Here is an 18,641-nt window from a genome sequence, read left to right as displayed (position 1 = left end):
CCCCCCCCCCCCCCCCCGGCAGAATAGAGACATCTTAGAATTACAGAATCATAAAAAAAAAAAAAGAGGGTTGGGTGGGACCTCAGGAGCCAATCTAGTCTAACCCCCAGCTCAAAGTAGGACCATTTCCAACTAGATCATTCCAGCCAAGACTTTGTCTAGCCTGGTCTTAAAAACCTCTAGGGATGCAAATTCCACCACCTCTTCAGTTACCAAGTTCCAGAGATTACTACTCTTCTAATGAGAAATATTTTCTTAATATCTAACCAAAACTTCCCTTGATGCAACTTGAGACTATTGCTCCTTGCTGTGTCACCTGCCACCACTGAGAACAATTTGTCCACATCCTTTTGTAGTGGGGGGCCCAAAACTGGATACAGTACTCTAGGTGTGGCCTCACCAGTGCCAAATGGAGGGAAATACTTACTTCCCTTGATCTGCTGGCAACTCTTCTACTAATGCAACCCAGTATGCTGTTAGCCTTCTTCACAATAGGGTCAAACTGTTGGCTTATATTCCGCTTAGTGTCTACTGTAATCCTTAAGTCCTTTTCTGTAGAGCTGCTATTTAGCCAGTCAGTCCCCAGCCTGTACTGATAAACAGGATTATTTTGTCCTAAATGCAGGATTTTTGCATGTTTCCTTATTGAACCTCACAAGATTTCTTTTGGTTCAATCCTCCAATTTGTTAAGGCCTCTCTGAATCCTAGCCCTACCCTCCAGCGTATATACTACTCACCGCAGCTTGGTGTCATCTCCAAATTTGCTGAGAGTGCCCTCCATCCCAATTTCCGGATCGGGATGTCAAATAAAACCGGTCCCAGCACCAACCTCGGGGTGCTCCACTTGATGCCAGCTGCCAGCTACACATGGAGCCATTGCTTAGTACACTTTGATCCCAATGAGCCAGCTAGTTTTCTATCCATTTTATTCAATTGATTCTTTCTTAGCTTGCTTGCATGAATGCTGTGGAAGACCATACCAAAAGCCTTGCTAAAGTCAACATATATCATGTCCACTGCTCTCCCAACATCCATGGTGCTGGTTATCTCATCATAGAAGGCAATCAAGTTGGCCACACTTGCTTTATCTTTGGTGAATCCATGCTGACTGTTGCTAATCACCTTCTTCTCCTCCAACCACTAAGAAATGGATTGCTTGAGGATCTGCTTGATGATTTTTTCCAGTGGCTGAGGTGGGGGTGACATGTCTTTATTTCTGGGGATCCTCCTTCTTCCCTTTCTTTAAAGATGGACACTAGATTTGCCCTTTTCCAGTTGTCCAGGACCTTTCCTGACCACCATGAGTTTTTAAAGATAATGACCAGTGGCTCTGCAATCACATTAGCCAACTCCCTCAGTTCCCTTGGGTGCATACAGCCCCATGGACTCGTACACACCCAGCTTTTCTAAATATTCCCTAGCCTCTTCTTTTACCACTGCATGTCTAATTGTTTCCCACAGAGAACCACTAATATGCCCTGCACCTCACCTGGAGGAAATCACTGTTAGTGTCAGCTCTTCTGGTGGGATGTAAGCCTTCCTGGAAAACCCACATCTAGGCTATGCTGCCATTTCAGTTTGGGGCATGTCTACACTGCAGCCTCTACTTCATTTAGCTTAAAGTGCTCCAACTTGACTTCCAGTCATGTCACATTACAGAATTGAATATTAGTGTAAATTTATATCTGGTATGTCTGCTTTACATTACAGTATGAAAAGTCTATATGTACCCTCAATTCTGGAGATTTCTATTGACTACATCAGATGTATTTCACTGTAAACTGGCACAGAGCAATACAGGGAATAGCCATGAATCACTTTGTGTTTTATGCTGCTTTCACATGTGGCTAATTTCTCTGAAGAACCAAGTGCTACATTTTTTTTTAAGTTCAAGTTCTCATTAATCTCTGGAGTCAAAGTTATTTGGTTTCCTTCCCCACTTGCCTTATCAGTGGTGACAGGTAAGGCTATGCTATGGTGACTGTAGTAACAAACTGTATTCAGACTCTGGAAGCAACATAGCCCAATTCCTGGTTTCAGCCATGGGAGGAAAAATTATGGAAGTTGTAGATCCCAGGGCTGGGAGGAGGTATAAGCCTCACAGCAGTGAGGTTGTTCATAAAGCCTTATTTTTCCCAGTGCAAGAGAATCGGGGCAGGATAGGATCAGCTGTGATTTTCTGTACAGGAATAGAAATTAGGAGAGGTCAGGAGCTTTGTATTTCTCTAAAAAGTGTGTGGAAAAAGGGCTGGGAGGGGATTTTGGAAATGCTGGTGAAACAGCCTAAAGAGACGTACAGAAGGTTGAGTAAAGTACCAAGACAAAAGTGTTTATGGTAGAGTTAACCCACTAGCCTCAAGGAAACCAGAAGTGGAGTGAATTGGGGAACAGGTCTTACGGCCGCTTTTTTCTTCAGGTCCCCAGTGGAGCATGCAGAGAATATGAACTCATTGATCCGAGAAGCCAGTAGGAGCCGTTCCTGCAGTAATCTGAATTAGAGATATGTACAGACTCAAAAGGCAGGAATTCATACCTGGGAAAGGGACTGGGCAAAGACTTGGATATTTGTTTTGGAAATGTATTGTTCTGTGAGCAGCTGGAGCCAAGCATTTTTTTTTGGTAGGGGTTATCTAAGCCCTGACAGGAAAACTTCTGTGGCAGGCACGTTACCAGAGAGAAGGGAAAGACACTGTTCTCCCTGTTCTACTAGGACAGATTGTGAAAAGTCAGGCTCCCCATGCTGATTTTATTAGCTCTATAACAGGCCTTGATACCATTGACTTGAGTATCAATTTAAAGGTTAAATTTGATGGGGTTATGCAGCTTCATTAGCATTGTTTCAACCTCTCGCGTCAAGCTAATCTTAGAGAACGACAATGAATGACATTGGGTCTGTGGGTTTCTGCTACCCCTCCTGTTCCTCATGTTTATGAGGCAGGTAGAAAAAGCAATAAGACAATATGAGCTGCAGTCTCAGCTGCATGCAAATAACTCTTACTATCCATCTCTCTCTCTTTCAACAAAAATCAAAATTGCATGGATTTGCAATTACAGTAGCCCTTCTTTCCCAGTGCCCAGCAAGATAGGGACATAGATATGGATACAGTTAAGTTCGTGTGAGATGGAAATGGTTTTAGTTGGCTGTGAAAAAGTCTCTGCCCTCCACTATTTGTCTTTGTTCTTGTTCCCCAGGAAGCATGGAATAGGTGCCCTGGAAGCGGGGCTCTGTGATCTGCTCTGGCAGTTGAGGTCAGCTGTAGTGCTTTAGTAAGATTCAAGTGTTTGGGAACAGCTGATGGTCCCTCTGTTGTGGGAAACCCTCCCTTCTGGATTAATTTCTGCTCTGCTCATAGAGTCAAAGTGCTGGCTTTCAGGGCAGGGCACAAGCCTGTCTGGTTCTATAGACTCTTGCCTGATGGGATGATGGATAGAGGTAAGAGGAAACTGAAATACCATCATAAATCTTAGGATAGAGGCTTTTTTTCCTCCCAAAATGTTTCTGTTGATATTTTATTTCTGAGCTGGAGCAGCTACATGGGTGATTTTTAATTATGTTGACAGCACTCAGATACACTGACATAGCTTCAGCTACCTGCATCGTAAGGAGCTTATGTAGGCTGTAATAATAGGTGTCAGTTTTTGATACCTCCTGTCTATTATGCTGAAAGAGCCCCATTGAGATCAACAGGACATTTGTATAGTAAAACCATATTCAGATAGGGTTGGGGTTTCTTTTACATATTAATACTGTAATTATCTTACTTTAGTACCTACATCTCACTGCAATTATTTGCAGAGAAAGCAGCCATTCAGCATATCTATTAGCAATCTGAACCTAGCACTAAATAAGTAATTAGCATAGCAGCTGTCATTCCACCACGGCATCCTTGAAGAACTTATGGGGCAGAGCAAATAAATGTATCCCATGTTCTGATTGGGATGTTATGTGGGATGAAGCATTACATCCTGGTCTCCTTCAATACACATGCAAAAGGAAGCTAGTAAGAATCTAAAGTTCAAGACCACATTTGAAATCCTGAGTGCACGATTGTTTGCACTGCTCAATAGGACTGTACGAAACAGCACCTGTCCTGCTTTGACTTCTATTTCGATGGAACAGTGTTTTGTTTCAAGTTTTGTTTCATTTCAAAAGCACTGTTCTGTTTCATTGAAACTGTTTTGCTGTTTCAATGTTTTGCCCATAGGCTATTCTGCACCCAGCTGGCAGCACCAGCCTCCTGTCATCTGAGAGGCAGGTGGGGGGCCCGCACCCCTGGGAGCAGTCCAGTACAGCCCCTCACAGTCCTCCTGGGGGTGTGGGCAAGCCCCCAGTCTGCCTGCTGCATGACAGGAGGCTGGTGTTGCTTGCTGGAACCAATGGCAGCACCGATCTGCCCAGCATAGGCTGCACCCAGTGCTGGTCCCAGCTGGCAGCACCAGCCTCCTGTCATCCAGCAAGAAGGCTGTGGGGGCTGTGCTGGACTGCTCCCAGTGGTGTGGGGCCCCAATCTGCCTGCCAGATCACAGGAGGCTGGTTCTGCTGCTTGGAGCCAGGGCTGTCCCGGGTGGGGAGGGGGAAATCAGGGTTACTGTCCCAGGTCTTGCCCCTTGGGGGGCCCTGTGAAGCCCCGTGGAGTTGCTGTGGTGGCTCTGTGCCGCTGCTGCCACCTTTGCACCCAGCCGTTTGCTACCTCCCCCCCCACCCCTCCCTTTTCTCTGCAATGAAGAACTTGAGCATCTGCAAAACCAAGTTGTGGAGGCAGTGCCATGTCATGTGTCAGTACTTCATTAGCCCCCAGTAGCAAATGGAGCATATTTTAAGAACCTCTGCATTAATGAATTGTTATAATTATTATCAGCTGTAATTGCATTGCTCAAGAATATATTTTGGGGGAATTATCTACATTGAAGGCTCCAAATTTAGCTCAAAACTTACTAAAAGTATCTCAATAACATTTTGAAATACATTCAGTGACTGGACTGACCAAACAGGCCTTATACAAGAATGTAAAGACCTCAGAAGTCTACCTTTCTGGTCCCCTCAGTCTTGCAGGATACTTTCAAGTCTTCCATTATGACTTTGGACTGGGGAGATGGCGAGTACCAGAGAAGATGAAAAGTTCTTCTTGTCACTGACTTAGAAGGCATTGGCTCAGCTAACCATCACTGTTATTAGGTTTTTTTATGGGGAACTAGATGTTCTGAAGTACATTTGTAAAAAATAATTTATTAATGTTAGGGCCTCTACAACAGTCTCCAGTGCATCCTTGACTGAGAAGTGGAGAGAGCCCAGCACCAGCAAAGTAGCTGATTGGAGGCATGCTATTTATTAGACCCGAGAAAATTTGATGGGATCACATTCCAGCAGAGTAGGTGGTGAAGAATTTTGCTTTGAAAGAAAATGCAAAATGTGCACAATATTGAAACATTCTGTTTTGAATTGGGTGCTTTGAGGTATTTTTTCAAATGTTTCAATTAAAAAAAAAAAAAAAGTCAAATGATTTCACTCAGAACAAACTTTTGGGGGGGGATTTCCTTCATGAAAAAAGTCAAAATTTTCATTTTCCAATTCAGAAGAAAAGAAAAATTTGGAATCTTGATATCCTTCATCAAATGGAGCATTCATTCTTGTACCAGCTCTAGCTTTTATGTAGAAATCCAGCTCACCCCAAAGTAAGAGGGTGGATGGAGTTGGGATAGAGTTCCCCGCAGAGATCTAGGAAGGACTATGCATTGGAGGCACAAGGCCTCCCCTATTTCCTTTGTGTTAAGGAAGATGCAAGTTACTTCTGCCTGTGCACTCATTAAATTATACTGGCCACTGAATGAAGGAAAGCAAGGCCAACTAGGGCTCTTCTAATAGGGAACATCTGGTGGCCACAACTGCAGTTAGATCAACCTCTTCCAAGCAGGGAAGAAATAAGGCAGGAAATCTCCAAGTTTTTATCCATGGAGGGAAAGAGGCAAGGGGCTGCTGTAGTTTGAAATCCTGTTTGCAGCTTTGACAGTGACTCTGTGTGACCTTCAGAACATCACTTAATGGGTATGTGCCCAAATACCCCATCTGTATTAGCACTGTAAGATACCACCAACTAAATAGTATTTAGATTATCTAGATTTTACATAATGCTTTTATGTTTAATGCTTTTAACGTTTATCTAGATTTTATATAATGATTATCATAAGGGCAAGCACTTTGAGAGATGTATCTCTGTGTAAGAAAAGTGTAAAACTTCACAACATACATGGGAAAAAAAAAAAGTGGTTAATATCTGTCCTAGGACACTGGTCAGAAGTTAACTGTTGTTTGTAGATACCTCACAGCAGAGGGGGAAAAACACACCCTCTCTCACAAGGACATTATTGAATGCCATATGACTTAGCCTCTCATCTGATTAGTTCAGTCAGAGAGATCACAAGACTCCGTTACAAAGAATGGTCATAATGACTCTTCAGGATGACCTTGCGTATCTCCAGAAATGATATGTTCCAATTTCATTTTATCAATGGAGAGCAGTGTTAGTTCAAGGTATTAAAAAAACCAAGACTAATTACAAAAAGAGAGATGCCTACTCTTAGTTCCTGTATCATGTGAATGACCTCCTCCTTGTTGCACAGAACATTAGCATATTAAACCAAAGATGCACGTCATCAATCTGCAATATTGTCTACGTAAGCTGCATGCTCAGAATCCCATGGGCTACCACTAGTGCGGTTGCTTAGACTCATTTCCAAGAGTGGAAGTAACATGTGGGTTGGGACAGGGGTCTGGGTTAAGGATAGGAGTCCTTTAGTCTGGAGTTCTGAACTCTCTCTCCAGCTCTGAACCCGAAGTCCAGAAATGTCCATAATACAAAAGTTTACCTTGTCTTTTCAGGAGCAGAAAGACAGGGAGATCTGTACTGTCTCTCATCTTACACTCAGACTCATTCCCTTGAATATTTGGTATTTTAATAGGAACTCTTTCCATGGCTGAATGTCTGTAAAACAAACTAAGATCCTTGGTGTTTTCATATGGCTAGAAATACACTGGCTTAACTGGACTGGACTGGTTAGATGAACACCTTGCTGAGGTCGTTTGACCCCAGTACTCTTTCCTGCCATGGCAGGGGCTTGGATTCGATGATCTGCTCAGGTCCCTTCCGACCCTAGAAACTATGAAAGTACTAATGCAGAAGTGTGCTGGCACTACCATGTTTGATAAAGTTTAATAGATTTCATAGGCATTAGGGCTGGAAGGGACTTCAGCAGGTCATCGAGTGCAGCCCCCCCCCACCTGAAGGTTACCATAATAAGTTATTATAGTTGCCTTGGACACTAGGCCTATCAAACTCAGTTTCCTAAATTAACCAGTATTTTCACATTAATGAGTCTAGTGCTCTATTTATTATTGTTTAGATGCATTGCAGTTTTCCACAATGACCACATTTACAACATTAATCCTAGCTGAAGTAATATTCTGATAGAAAACCCACTGGTGTGTGAAATACTGATTTAGCCCGGAAGTGATGATTTAAGTGATTTTTACAAGCATGTTTTTTCCACCTTATCATCGCAGGTCAGGAAAGGTTTGGAAACATGACAAGGGTCTATTACAGAGAAGCCATGGGTGCATTTATTGTCTTTGATGTTACAAGACCAGCAACATTTGAAGCAGTGACAAAATGGAAAGAGGATTTGGACTCTAAGTTGATTCTCCCTAATGGCAAACCTGTGTCAACAGTTCTCTTAGCAAACAAATGCGACCAGGGAAGAGATGTTCTTACGAACAACGGCATCAAGATGGATCAGTTCTGCAAGGATAATGGGTTTGTGGGATGGTTTGAAACATCAGCTAAGGTAATGTTTCCGTTTCTTTCATTTGAAATAAAGGGAATGTTTGAAAAGCATTCCCCAGCTCCAGAGAAATTAGCTATAAAAGAGCTTACTCAGTTGAAATATGTACCTTGCCTTATCTCTGCTGAATTAATGTAGGGTGAACTGAAGCACTTGTTTTTTTGTTTGTTTGTTTGTTTTTAATGTACAAACAAAAAAAACCTTTAAAAGACTTTAAAATAGGCCTTTAATCTTACTTTGCAAGTTATATATAAGACTGAAATGAAGGTTTCTCTAAAGTGGCCGGCAGGAGCAAGATAGGTAACCAAGTGTCCTCTTTGGGGAGAAGCCATTTATGAAAGGTGCTACAGTATCTTCATGGACCCACAAAAAAAGAGAAAGCATCTCTCTATTTATTTTGTATGGCCATAGCGCACAGGAACCTTTTTATGGACCAGAATAATGTCTTTACAAAAACAAAACAACAAGATGGTCTGCTCTGGCCGTTCTGAGCTGCCTATCCTGAGATGCTCCTTCTCATAGATCTTTCTTTCCTGAGGCTCCTCATACTCAGGTAGGTCCAGGGCTGAAGTGCTGACCTGTACTCTCCCAGTTTCAATTCCTAATTTGAACACATTTTCTGGCTGACATTGACCTAGTCTTGTAAGGCTGGATTTTCAGAAGACAGCTAGACTGGATTTCTAAGCGTGTCTCATGAACAAAATCAGCTCCCAATGTTTGCAACATTCTTGATAACCCTTGCCTTGATCCTTCTATCCCTCATCTGTAAAAGGCAGGTTGTTATATTTCTTATCATTCACCCTTTTTGTCTCATCTTTATTGAGAGTCTAAGCCATTTGGGGTAAAAACTATCCTTTACTGTGTTTCCGTACAGCTCCTGTTTTGAGAGGAATCTGATTTTCCTTTGGTGATTCTCCATGTTACTGTAGTACTAACAATTAGTAATCCATAATAAATGGCAAGGTGCTCAAGTTAATTCACCCCAAAGGAGATCTGATTAAGCTCAGCGTGCTGGAACTGGGGTTTCCAGGAAATATAGTCATTTCTTATTCCTCCTAAAAGGGGCTCTTAATATGACCATGCTAGTGTGTGAAATACTGATTTCACTCGAAAATGGTGATTTTTAGCACATATCACAGGCTTCTACTATTTCAAGCCTGTCAAGCCATGAGCTTAGGGTTGGTTCTCTCTTTCCCTGCAAAAGTTGGTGACTTGACTACAATGTGAGTAAAGCATTTTATGGTGATTCATGCATAATTTAAATGACTTCTAAAGAGTACATTTTTTTTCCTCTAAGGTTACTATAAATTGAGTAAAAAATACCCCAAACCCTAAAAAGCTAAATTCAGACATTTGCTTCCTCTAAGGCAGTTATGAAATTAAGGATGCTTGGAATGTCTACACATGCATTTCACTTTTCTGTATCTTGTCATCAAAACTTTTTTTCTGATATTTCAAACAAATTTCTTTGCAATCAGAAGACACATCACATGGTGGATGACTAAAAGGGTTTGAAATTCATGCAGAGGTAGTACCCAGTACAATCAAAGTCTCAAGCAGTTATTTACGTTCATCAAAGTATCTGCGTATTCAGTACTCAGGAGTCCTTGTCTTAACAACCAGGTTATAAAACCAGTTCCTGACTCAGCTGCTTTTTCAGTAGACCACTTTTAACAAAGGTGTTCAAAGACATTTTTAAGCCTGGCTTTTGGTGCTTAGGGCCAAACTCAATTGTGTGATCTGTGGAGTAAAATATGTTAAAAAAGTGTTCAGATCTATTCTAGGACTGCTTTCTCTCTGTGTTGTGGGAAAGGAACTGGCATCCTCAGTCCAGCTCTGAGCCTCTAGCTGTTGGCAATCTGTCCAGAGTAGCCAAGTCTGTCCTCTTAAGTCAGCCTTCAGCTACAGAGGTGTATGGTGAATGCATCTTTCAGGTCACAGAAGGTCTATGTGTAGCAGAGAGACTTTGCCAGGATTATGTGGAGAAGTTATTCTGGTTGGAGTCTGTAGGAGTGGGATAAATGGGGGGAGAAAAATGTACCTGCATTTCTTTAAACTAAAATTGCATTCAATTTTGATTTTATTTCAAATAAGGGAAGACTCCAGATCAATTCTGTTACTATTTGGTTCTCAAATATCTAATAGGCTGTCACAAAGGAATAGGTGCAACCATTTAGAGGTATGGAAGAATGACAGTATGAAAATATTTGAGTCCTGTGGCCAGTGAATCTGTAATGGCTGTGAAAACACAAGCTTATCACCTTCCACACTCTTTGAACCTGTGCACTAAAGAATAAAGATCTGTTATTCTGCAGAGTTTCCCCCACTCCTAATTTTCAGCTAAGACTAGAAACAAATACCAAAAATATCCTCACAATCTATTTCCACACCAGTAGGACAGGTTTAGGTGGTTCATATATACTTCGCAACTTGTTTTTATGGACCTGACTAATTTGCCTTAAGGCTTCATCCTGAGAACAGTTGCTGCCATAAGTAACCCAATTAAATCCAGTGGGGCTACTGATAAGTGTAATGGTTCTCACATGTAATGGCGTACATGTTCAGGCCCTCCAAATACTGCAAATTAGGAACAATTCCCCTGAGAATAGCAGTCACACTGGTATATACCTAATATATGTGAGACCAGAATTGCTTTGCAGCTTGACCTAAGTTCTGAACTAAAATCCATAGTGCTATTTTTTTTTTGAAGCTGTGATTACAGATTGTTTTTAAATTATTAACTGTAACAAGCCTTCAGGATTTTTCAGCCTAAGGCAAATTAAATCATTGAACTCAGGTGTAAGGGAAACAAACAAATCCTCTTTTTTTCTGCAGAAAATAGGAATTCTTCTCTGAAGCAGAATAATATCAACTGAGAAACCATCACACTGCAGCTAGCAATTTTAACAGTTCAAATAAGTAATAACTCTTTTTGTGGGATCCTGGTATAATTGGCTCTCCAGAGGTTTTCTGGAAACATGCTTAGCATTGTTACGGTTTTCAGATCTCACTGCCTCAGACTTGTATCTTTTGGGAAAATAAAGGTGATTATTTATAAAAATGCCTCCTTTATTCCTGGATATAGATACTTTATAGAAAATTGGGTTTTATATATATATAAAACATTAGAATTTAGGCAGTCATTTGTTTGAAGTTTTCACATGATGCTGTTGGAGAATTACACAGTTGGACACTGTTGCATCATTTCCTGGTACATTTTTTCTTAAGTTAATGATCTTAAAATCCAAACAGTTGGGGCACAGAATGCATTCTCTATGACTGTCTGAGTTCATATTTTGTTTTTAAGGAAATATTTATTTCAATTTTCTGCTCGCTATAAAGATTTGAGAATATGCTCTGACATGTAGCCGCAAAAAGTACCTTGCTGTGCAAAAACACAGTTTGGAATATTCATCATTTATATTTGCTGCTATATCTGCACTTGATGGCCTAGTTTTTCTTTGTGTGCATATCTCCCAGTACTTGTATAAATTTGATTAGATTTAAAAGGCACTGCACATGTTCTAGGTAATCCGATCATCAAAAAAGGCCACGGTTAAAAAGAGTAATAATCTAAATCAGTAGTTCTCTTTTCTACCACACATAATTTATCAACCAGGTGACCAACTCAGCCTGAAAAACCAGCCATACTTTCCCATCACACACAAATCCATGGCTTGACACACACATACATTCCCATCACAACCACTGTCCTTTCAAACAAATTGCCTTTACACTATAAGATAAATGATGTTTGGCTTAATAGCATTTTGTAATGAAAGCAAAATATCACTTTTGCACCAAACCAAGCCAGGTGAGGCAAAGCAATGTATATTTTTAAACCCTGAAATGAGTTGAGAAATATGTTGTCAGTTTGTAAACATTTTGGCATGTACTATTTTGTTCTAATTATAGTTTAATTCCTTCTCCATTCCCCAAATAATATGCTGCTGGCATTACAGCTCATACTGAAAAAAATATTTTATCCTCTTGCTCAGAAAAAATGTTGCCTATCTAAAGCAACTTTCATCCACAGACCTCAGAGAAGCTTGAGCACATTAAGTCTTAAAATACTTCAGGTATCCATTAGATGTGAGATATGAAGCTTAGTAAATTTCCTAAAATAATATAGTGAATAAATAAATAGCAAATTTCTGAGTACCATATAACTGACGACGTTGATCTGGCAGTCCACTATCCCAGCCACAAAATTCCCCTTGCACTGAAGTGGGAGCATAGTCTGGTGAGTGAGACACTGAACAACCACTCCAGGAATCCTTTCCACATTTGTAAAAGAGGGTTAACAGGTTCTTTTCCCCATCCCCTTGTGTGCCAATCAGTGGATGCTCCACCCTGCTCACCAGTTCTGAGTTCAGGTACCGATTCTGCTAGTGAATTTGGAGAAGTCCCTTTTAGCACATCAGTTTCTCCATCTGTTAAATGGAGATTGTGGTTCTGACATCTTTTGTGAGGCACTTCGAGATCTATGCGCAAAGAGCTATAGTGTAATGTATGTAAACCCTAACATCTTCTGACTAGCTAATGCAACAGAACGTTAAACAAGCTACAGAGGTTCTCAATGGAACAAGCAGATTTCCATAGAGACGAATAGCTTTGGATATGTAGCAGAATGAGTCCGAGACATCAAATCTGATCTGCTCTTCTGTTAACTAAACCCAAAATGTTCTGTTTGAAACTGCCAACATCACCTTCTGAAGTTGGTCAAGGAAGTTCCCAGCACAATTTGCTATTGCTGTTCCCTGATTTGCTATATAGGCTGTTGCAAGAATATCAGGTGAGGCTGCTAAAGCCAAATCAGTAAGGAATCAGTTTTCATTTCAGCTATATAGTGACTCTTTAGAGACGTGTCTGCAGAACCTGCTTCCTGAAAATGTCATACAAGAGCCAAAATCTGCTCTTGGATTACAGTGCACATCTTGGAACCACACAGTGGTCCTCTGGCATATTTTTTGAAATGGAAGATTATTTAGAGGTGGCCCAAAACCTGGAATTAATGCTCTGTAGGAAATTCCAAAGTTCTGTAACAAATTTTGTTCCATTGTAAAGTAAAATAAAATAAAAAATCCATTTTTAGATTTCCCCATGAAGGGAAGGAGGCAAAGAAGTTTCATCAAAGTCCTGCCTGTATTTCATCAGAACATGTATATGTCCGTAAAATACTGTATTTACTCAAATGGAACACGACACTTACAAGAGGGCCCCCAATAACTAGATCTTGTATATGAAAAATTGTAAATTTGTTATAATTTTCCAGTTATAAAATCCAGTTATTGGGGGTTTGCTTTGAATTTGTCCCCTTCCCACTACTACAGCAGGGAAAAATAAATCGCGGGGGGGGTGGGGTGGTCAGGAAGCCCTTTACTCTCTGCTCCCTGCCCCCCCCCCCAACATTTCCCCCTAGCAGCTTGTTCTCCTACCCCTATCCTTACTGTCAGACCCTGCCGTCCCTGAGGACGTGGAAGTGAGGAGCAAATTTGAAAATAATAACCTTGAAATTAAACATGACTGTAGCAGTTTGCATATAGTACTCATTCACTTACTGGTAGTTTATCCAGAACTGATGCTGTGGGGATGGTGAAATGACCTGCTGGGTCATTTCAAGCTGTGTGAAGGGCTCTTGGCTGCCCAGTGCAGGGTGACTCCAAGCTACTGTCTGCCATTGTGTGCCAACTTGCTTCGGCCCCCTCTGGCAGGAAACCATGCACACAGCTCAAATGCCCAGGCAGATGCTGGCTGTGCACCATCCCTGCAGCACAAGGTTTCTAGCCATCATGTGCTGAGTTGCTCAGAGCTGCTGCTTGAGCAGGGGGTGCAACCTGGCAGAGAGAAAGGGATCCAGCTGGCACCTGTCGCTGGGGCAGCAGCTCAGAGAGACTCAGCACATGCTGGGCAGAAACCCTGTACTGTGAGGATGGTGCCTGGCCAGTGACTGCCAGGTCATTTTGAGCTGTGTGTACAGTTGGCCAGCCAGGAACCCTGCATGCTGAGGGGAGCCTGGGCACCCTCTGGTCGTTGGCCATGTGGTAGGTGCTGGGCTGTGCTGCCTCCTCATTAACTTTGCCAGCCCCTATGCATTTTCTGAGTTCAGGTAAGTTGTATGCAATTATAAGATGAGGCTTGATTTTTCTCCATGTTGAATGGGGGGTGGGGGGGGACCTCATCTTATAATCAAGTAAATATGGTAAAGTGTTTTCAGTGAACTGGGATTTTCAAAATAAAATCCGTTCCCTCAAATTCCCACCGGTTCCAAGTATAATTTAATATAGTTGAAAGCTAGGAGCATGGACTCATGAGAGATGAGTCTCTGGATGCTCCGACACTCCCATCACTGTAGCTGCCATAGAGATACCCAAGCTACCTTTGAATGGGCTAATTAATTTAAAGGTAGGCCAGGAACGTTACGTAAGCTGCAGTGATAAGGAGGAGCAGTCTGAAGAAGAGAAGATAGAGGGGAGATCAGTCTGAAGAAGAGGAGACGGAGGGGAGATTGGTAAGAGTCTTCAAATACCTGAAGGGCAGTTGAAGAGAAGATGGAGATGGGCTCTTCTCTGCGAATATAGGGGACAGGACTAGCAGCAATGGCCCCAAGCTGCAGCACAGGAAATTCAGGTTGAAGATTAGGAGGAACTTTCTATGAGGGTCATGAAGCATTGGAACAGGCTACCTAGAGAAGCTGTGGAACTGCCATGCCTGGAAATTTTCAAGAGGGACTTAAACTGATATTGGCTGGGATGTTTGTCAGGGGCGATCCTGCCTTGAGCAGGTGAACTAGATGATCTCATGAGGTCCTTTCCACCCTGCTTTCCTGTGATCCTGCAATGTAGCCTAAGTCAGGGTCTGTACATGACTTTCTGCACTGATGTAAGTTGCATCAGGATCTGGAACAATCATCATTCAGCTCTTCCAGATTTGTTGTACACAGTAGGCACCTATTACTACACCTTGCTACAAGGTGTAAGGAGAGCAACTCATACTCCCTTTTCCCTAAGCAAATAGCTACACGCTGATAAGCTCTGGACACGTGATGCCTTCATTGGTGTAATTTTCACCATTATCATTTTACCCATGATTGTTCCCAGGGTAATTCTACACTTTCAAGTTATACTAGCATAGGGCTGTACATCATGCACCCAATTTGTTTTTACTCCAATGTAATAGGAAATTACACTGTAAATTTACCATGTGTCCTCAGTTTGTTCTGGTGTTTCATGGGGCAAAATGGCTCTACTTTCAAACTACTTAGAACTACTTTTGTCTTTTTGCCTTTTGGAGTAATAGAAGATTAAAGTATGAAGATGCTCAGAAAGCTTTTGCCTGAGTAACTCACACTAGGTGAGTGCAGATATTTGTTGCCATCTAAAGACTGAAGGTTTAGGAGTCTGTAAATTACTGTTTTGAAGTGAAGGAATATTGATGCTCTTTGACATGCACAGTAGAGGCTTTCACTCTTATGTCTAAAGGACTATGATTTAGGCTTTACTGTTAGCCCAAGTGAGCTAGTAGTTATGACTGCCTATTTGCCATCTATGGATCCCAAGACCAGATCCATAAGCAACAAGTTTACAGAAAACCACGTGACTATGGAAATTGCAGAGAAGTTTTACACCTAAGAACAACTAGAATAATACATCTGAGCAATCTGCATGGCAAAGAATAAAATGTTTCATTTGGAAATGTGAGAGGTCCATAAAACTAAGAAAGGTGTTTTTTCATCAGTAGCAAAATAAAAAGCCAGGCTAGTCTGGAGGAATTTATTCCCAATATTAAAACAGAACACTCTAAATGTTAATGTTTTGTATTTGCGTTCAAATTAGATGACAGATAAGGAGGAAAGCCAGTCAGGAATACTAAGCAGCGTGCTGAGATTCTGTATTGCTCTGAGATCCATTCAATAAAGTGTTTATCTTCTCTCCAGTTTAATGTTGTATTTCTAGCCAATGACATTAGTTCCCATACCAGTAGAATAAAAGAGGTGTAGCTCATGTAAAAACCCACAGAAAGCAGCATGCAGAGGTGCAGAATTCTTTCTTTAAAACTTTCCATTTAAGAGTCATGTTTAAAGGTGAACTGCAAAGCCAACTTACATTTTACTCATATCTTTTATTGCCATTTTCCAGTGTTCAAAGATGTTTTAAAGTTGTTGTTTCTCCTTGTTGTTCTAATCCTAACATTAGAAGTAAGAGATATCGGGTGCTGTTTTTTACTTTTATACTTTTTTGGTGAACTCCAGAGGATGGCTGGTGTAGCAATTACAATGTTCGCCTGGGAGCTGAGAGAAAACAATATTTCCCTGTTTTAAAAAACACTCCCTATATGACCCCGGTCAAGTCACTGAAGGTTGGATCCACAGAGACTTGAGCAGTAGCATAAGGATTTGGTGGTGGTGTGGGAGACACAAGCCCCGGGCTTCCTTAAGCAGGAAGAATGGAGGGGGCACTTCACCCTCCTGCAACACTAAGATATCACCTTTTTTTCCTGCTAAAAACTAGTGGTAATTTGGCTGCTTGACCTTTAAAGGTATTATTAAAATCCCTATCTGAAAGGGCCATGCCAGTGAGAAAGGCAGGGGAATCCCTAGTTAATTAATCCTCTGAGGTTCAGGTATGAGGTAGGCACCTAGATGCTCAGCACTGTCCAAATATCGGCAGTTATATGCTTGCCCAATATGACCCTTAGCTCCACTTAGAAATGAGCTGTCCTTCTGGAAGCAAGTCACTGTTGTACTAGCAGGAAGCAGATCCTATCTTGAAAACAACTTTAAAAACAGCAGGGCAGAGGGTGACAAGCTGTTTGTACAGAAAGAGTCCTTGTCTAGACAACCCTGACTCCTGTCTCTTGCAGTGCTGGTATTCATGTCTACTTTCTTATTCCTGACTTGCTCCTATCCCAGATGTGATCTATGATGCCTGACTCCAGCTTCCTCACTTTCCCTTGACTTTCCACTACCTGATTCCTGTTCTTTGTCCATTTCTTTGGCATTCAGACTCTGACTTAATCAGCTAATCCCACCCAAAACTATGACTCTGTCCTGATTCTGGACTCAGTTTCTTGGCCCCAAGCCCACCATGCCTTGATCATAACCACCAGAGAGGGAAGGTCCATCTAAGACTAACTCTCATTGGGCTAGTGTGGTTAAGGCACATCAATTTCTTAACCAATGGCACACATGGGAGTGATGTGGCCAGCATCATGTCTGGCTGCCTTTGAGTCCCCAGCCTGACAAGGCAGCATTGGCAGGCATGAACCATGATGCTGACGTTGCATAGTAGTAGCAATGAGCTACAACATAGTAGGTCACTGCTACTGTGCAATAGGGCTGGAAATGACCCATATGCCTCCGGGACTGTGCAGTAACAGCAGATACTGCACAGTCATTTAGTACTTGGTAAAGCACATGTAGATGCACCCCCAGAAAAAGGCTTGACATAATGTCCCTGAAGTCATATCAAGACACATTAATCAGTCTGTCACTGCGTCTCTGCTTGGGACAGCTAGCAGCAAATATTTTGATGCTGGGGAATTTAACTAGTGGAAATGGATGCACACGAGGCACTTACATGGTGCACAGCAGGAAAGTTGAGGGTCTAAGTTTGGAGCTTGGGCAACTATACAACCATTCAGGTGCTTAAGCTCTTTTTCTGCCTCTACACTGAGTCTTTCTGAGCATATCCATGCTGACAGTTAGGTGCCGGCTTGAGATCACCTGAAAGTCCAGATCTCTGGACTATTTTTACCACATATCCACAAGCTTGCCTTTTGGTGCCACCTGTATTTGAGCCTGGAAGCCCTCCTGAAATCCAGGTCCTGAGATTAAGGCTGACAAGATCTGCTTTTGCGCTTCTCCCCACAACTTCCCACAGTGTAGTTGTAACCTACTGGGGAACGACAGAGTGCATTCGCAAGAAGTCTGCCAGTGCAATCCAACTATCCCTTTCCAACTCTTCTGCAGCTCCCCTTCTGTCTCTGTTGCCCAGAGCAGAGTTGTTCTGTTGATTAGCACTATTTTCCTCCAGTTCTACCCAGGCGCACCTGTAGTGGCACTTAGCAGCAGCCACAGCAAGCACAATCATCACATCTGCTGGCCAGAGAGCACAGCCACATACTGGTAATATAGGAGGAGGGTATGATTTCAACTGCAGCTCCAAGAACCTTTGTATTCCTAATACAGTCTTTCAGAGCCACTGAGATTTCACTGAACCGAGGTCCAATGCCAGGATCATGTTAGGTCAATGAGGTCAAAATGTAACTTGGCAGAAAACTACAACAAACTGGATGTCTTGATTGCTGGCTTAAATGCCAAAGGTCCCTTTCGTCTCAGGGTAGCTGTGCAGAGAGATTCATGAGCGCTTGTCATCTCTGAACGTCCCCACAGCGGATCCATGGTTGATATATGCACCAGTGGAACCATGCCAAACTAGACAGTATGCACAACAATAGCAGCAAATACCATCCTGTAAGGGTTCACACTGTGGTTTCTAGCTTCAAGGCTGCTGAGGAGACGCGAGCGGTCTGTAGCCTGATTTACAGAAGGATTCTCACATGGAGCAACAGACACATCTCGCAGACATGCTCAGAACATAAGTGCAGTGTAGACAGATTTGGCAAGTTTAAAGATGTGAAAGGATGGACCAAGAGGCTTGGGGTGGTGGTAAATGAGCTCCAGGGTGGACCTGACCTGTTAGCATAGAGATGGCTTCTGTTGTCTCAATTCCCTATTTGGCAAATACTAAAAATAACACTTCCTCCTGTATATCACATTAATAGCTGTCCACAACCTTTGGTG

At 42.1% G+C, this 18,641-nt stretch overlaps 1 protein-coding gene across 1 annotated transcript in view; it reads left to right on the top strand.

Moving 5' to 3' along the window:
• Positions 1-18,641, top strand: part of RAB38 (RAB38, member RAS oncogene family) — a 42,163-nt gene that overhangs the window by 9,508 nt on the left and 14,014 nt on the right. The window contains exon 2 of the mRNA XM_019525565.1: positions 7,560-7,840. Within this exon, the coding sequence (XP_019381110.1) occupies positions 7,560-7,840 (281 nt within the window). The remainder of the gene's footprint in view (positions 1-7,559; positions 7,841-18,641) is intronic.

This window comes from Gavialis gangeticus, unplaced genomic scaffold, assembly GCF_001723915.1.
Source record: "Gavialis gangeticus isolate Ggan-Ray unplaced genomic scaffold, GavGan_comp1, whole genome shotgun sequence".
NCBI classification, from domain to species: domain Eukaryota; kingdom Metazoa; phylum Chordata; order Crocodylia; family Gavialidae; genus Gavialis; species Gavialis gangeticus.
This window is presented reverse-complemented; position numbering and strand designations above follow the sequence as displayed.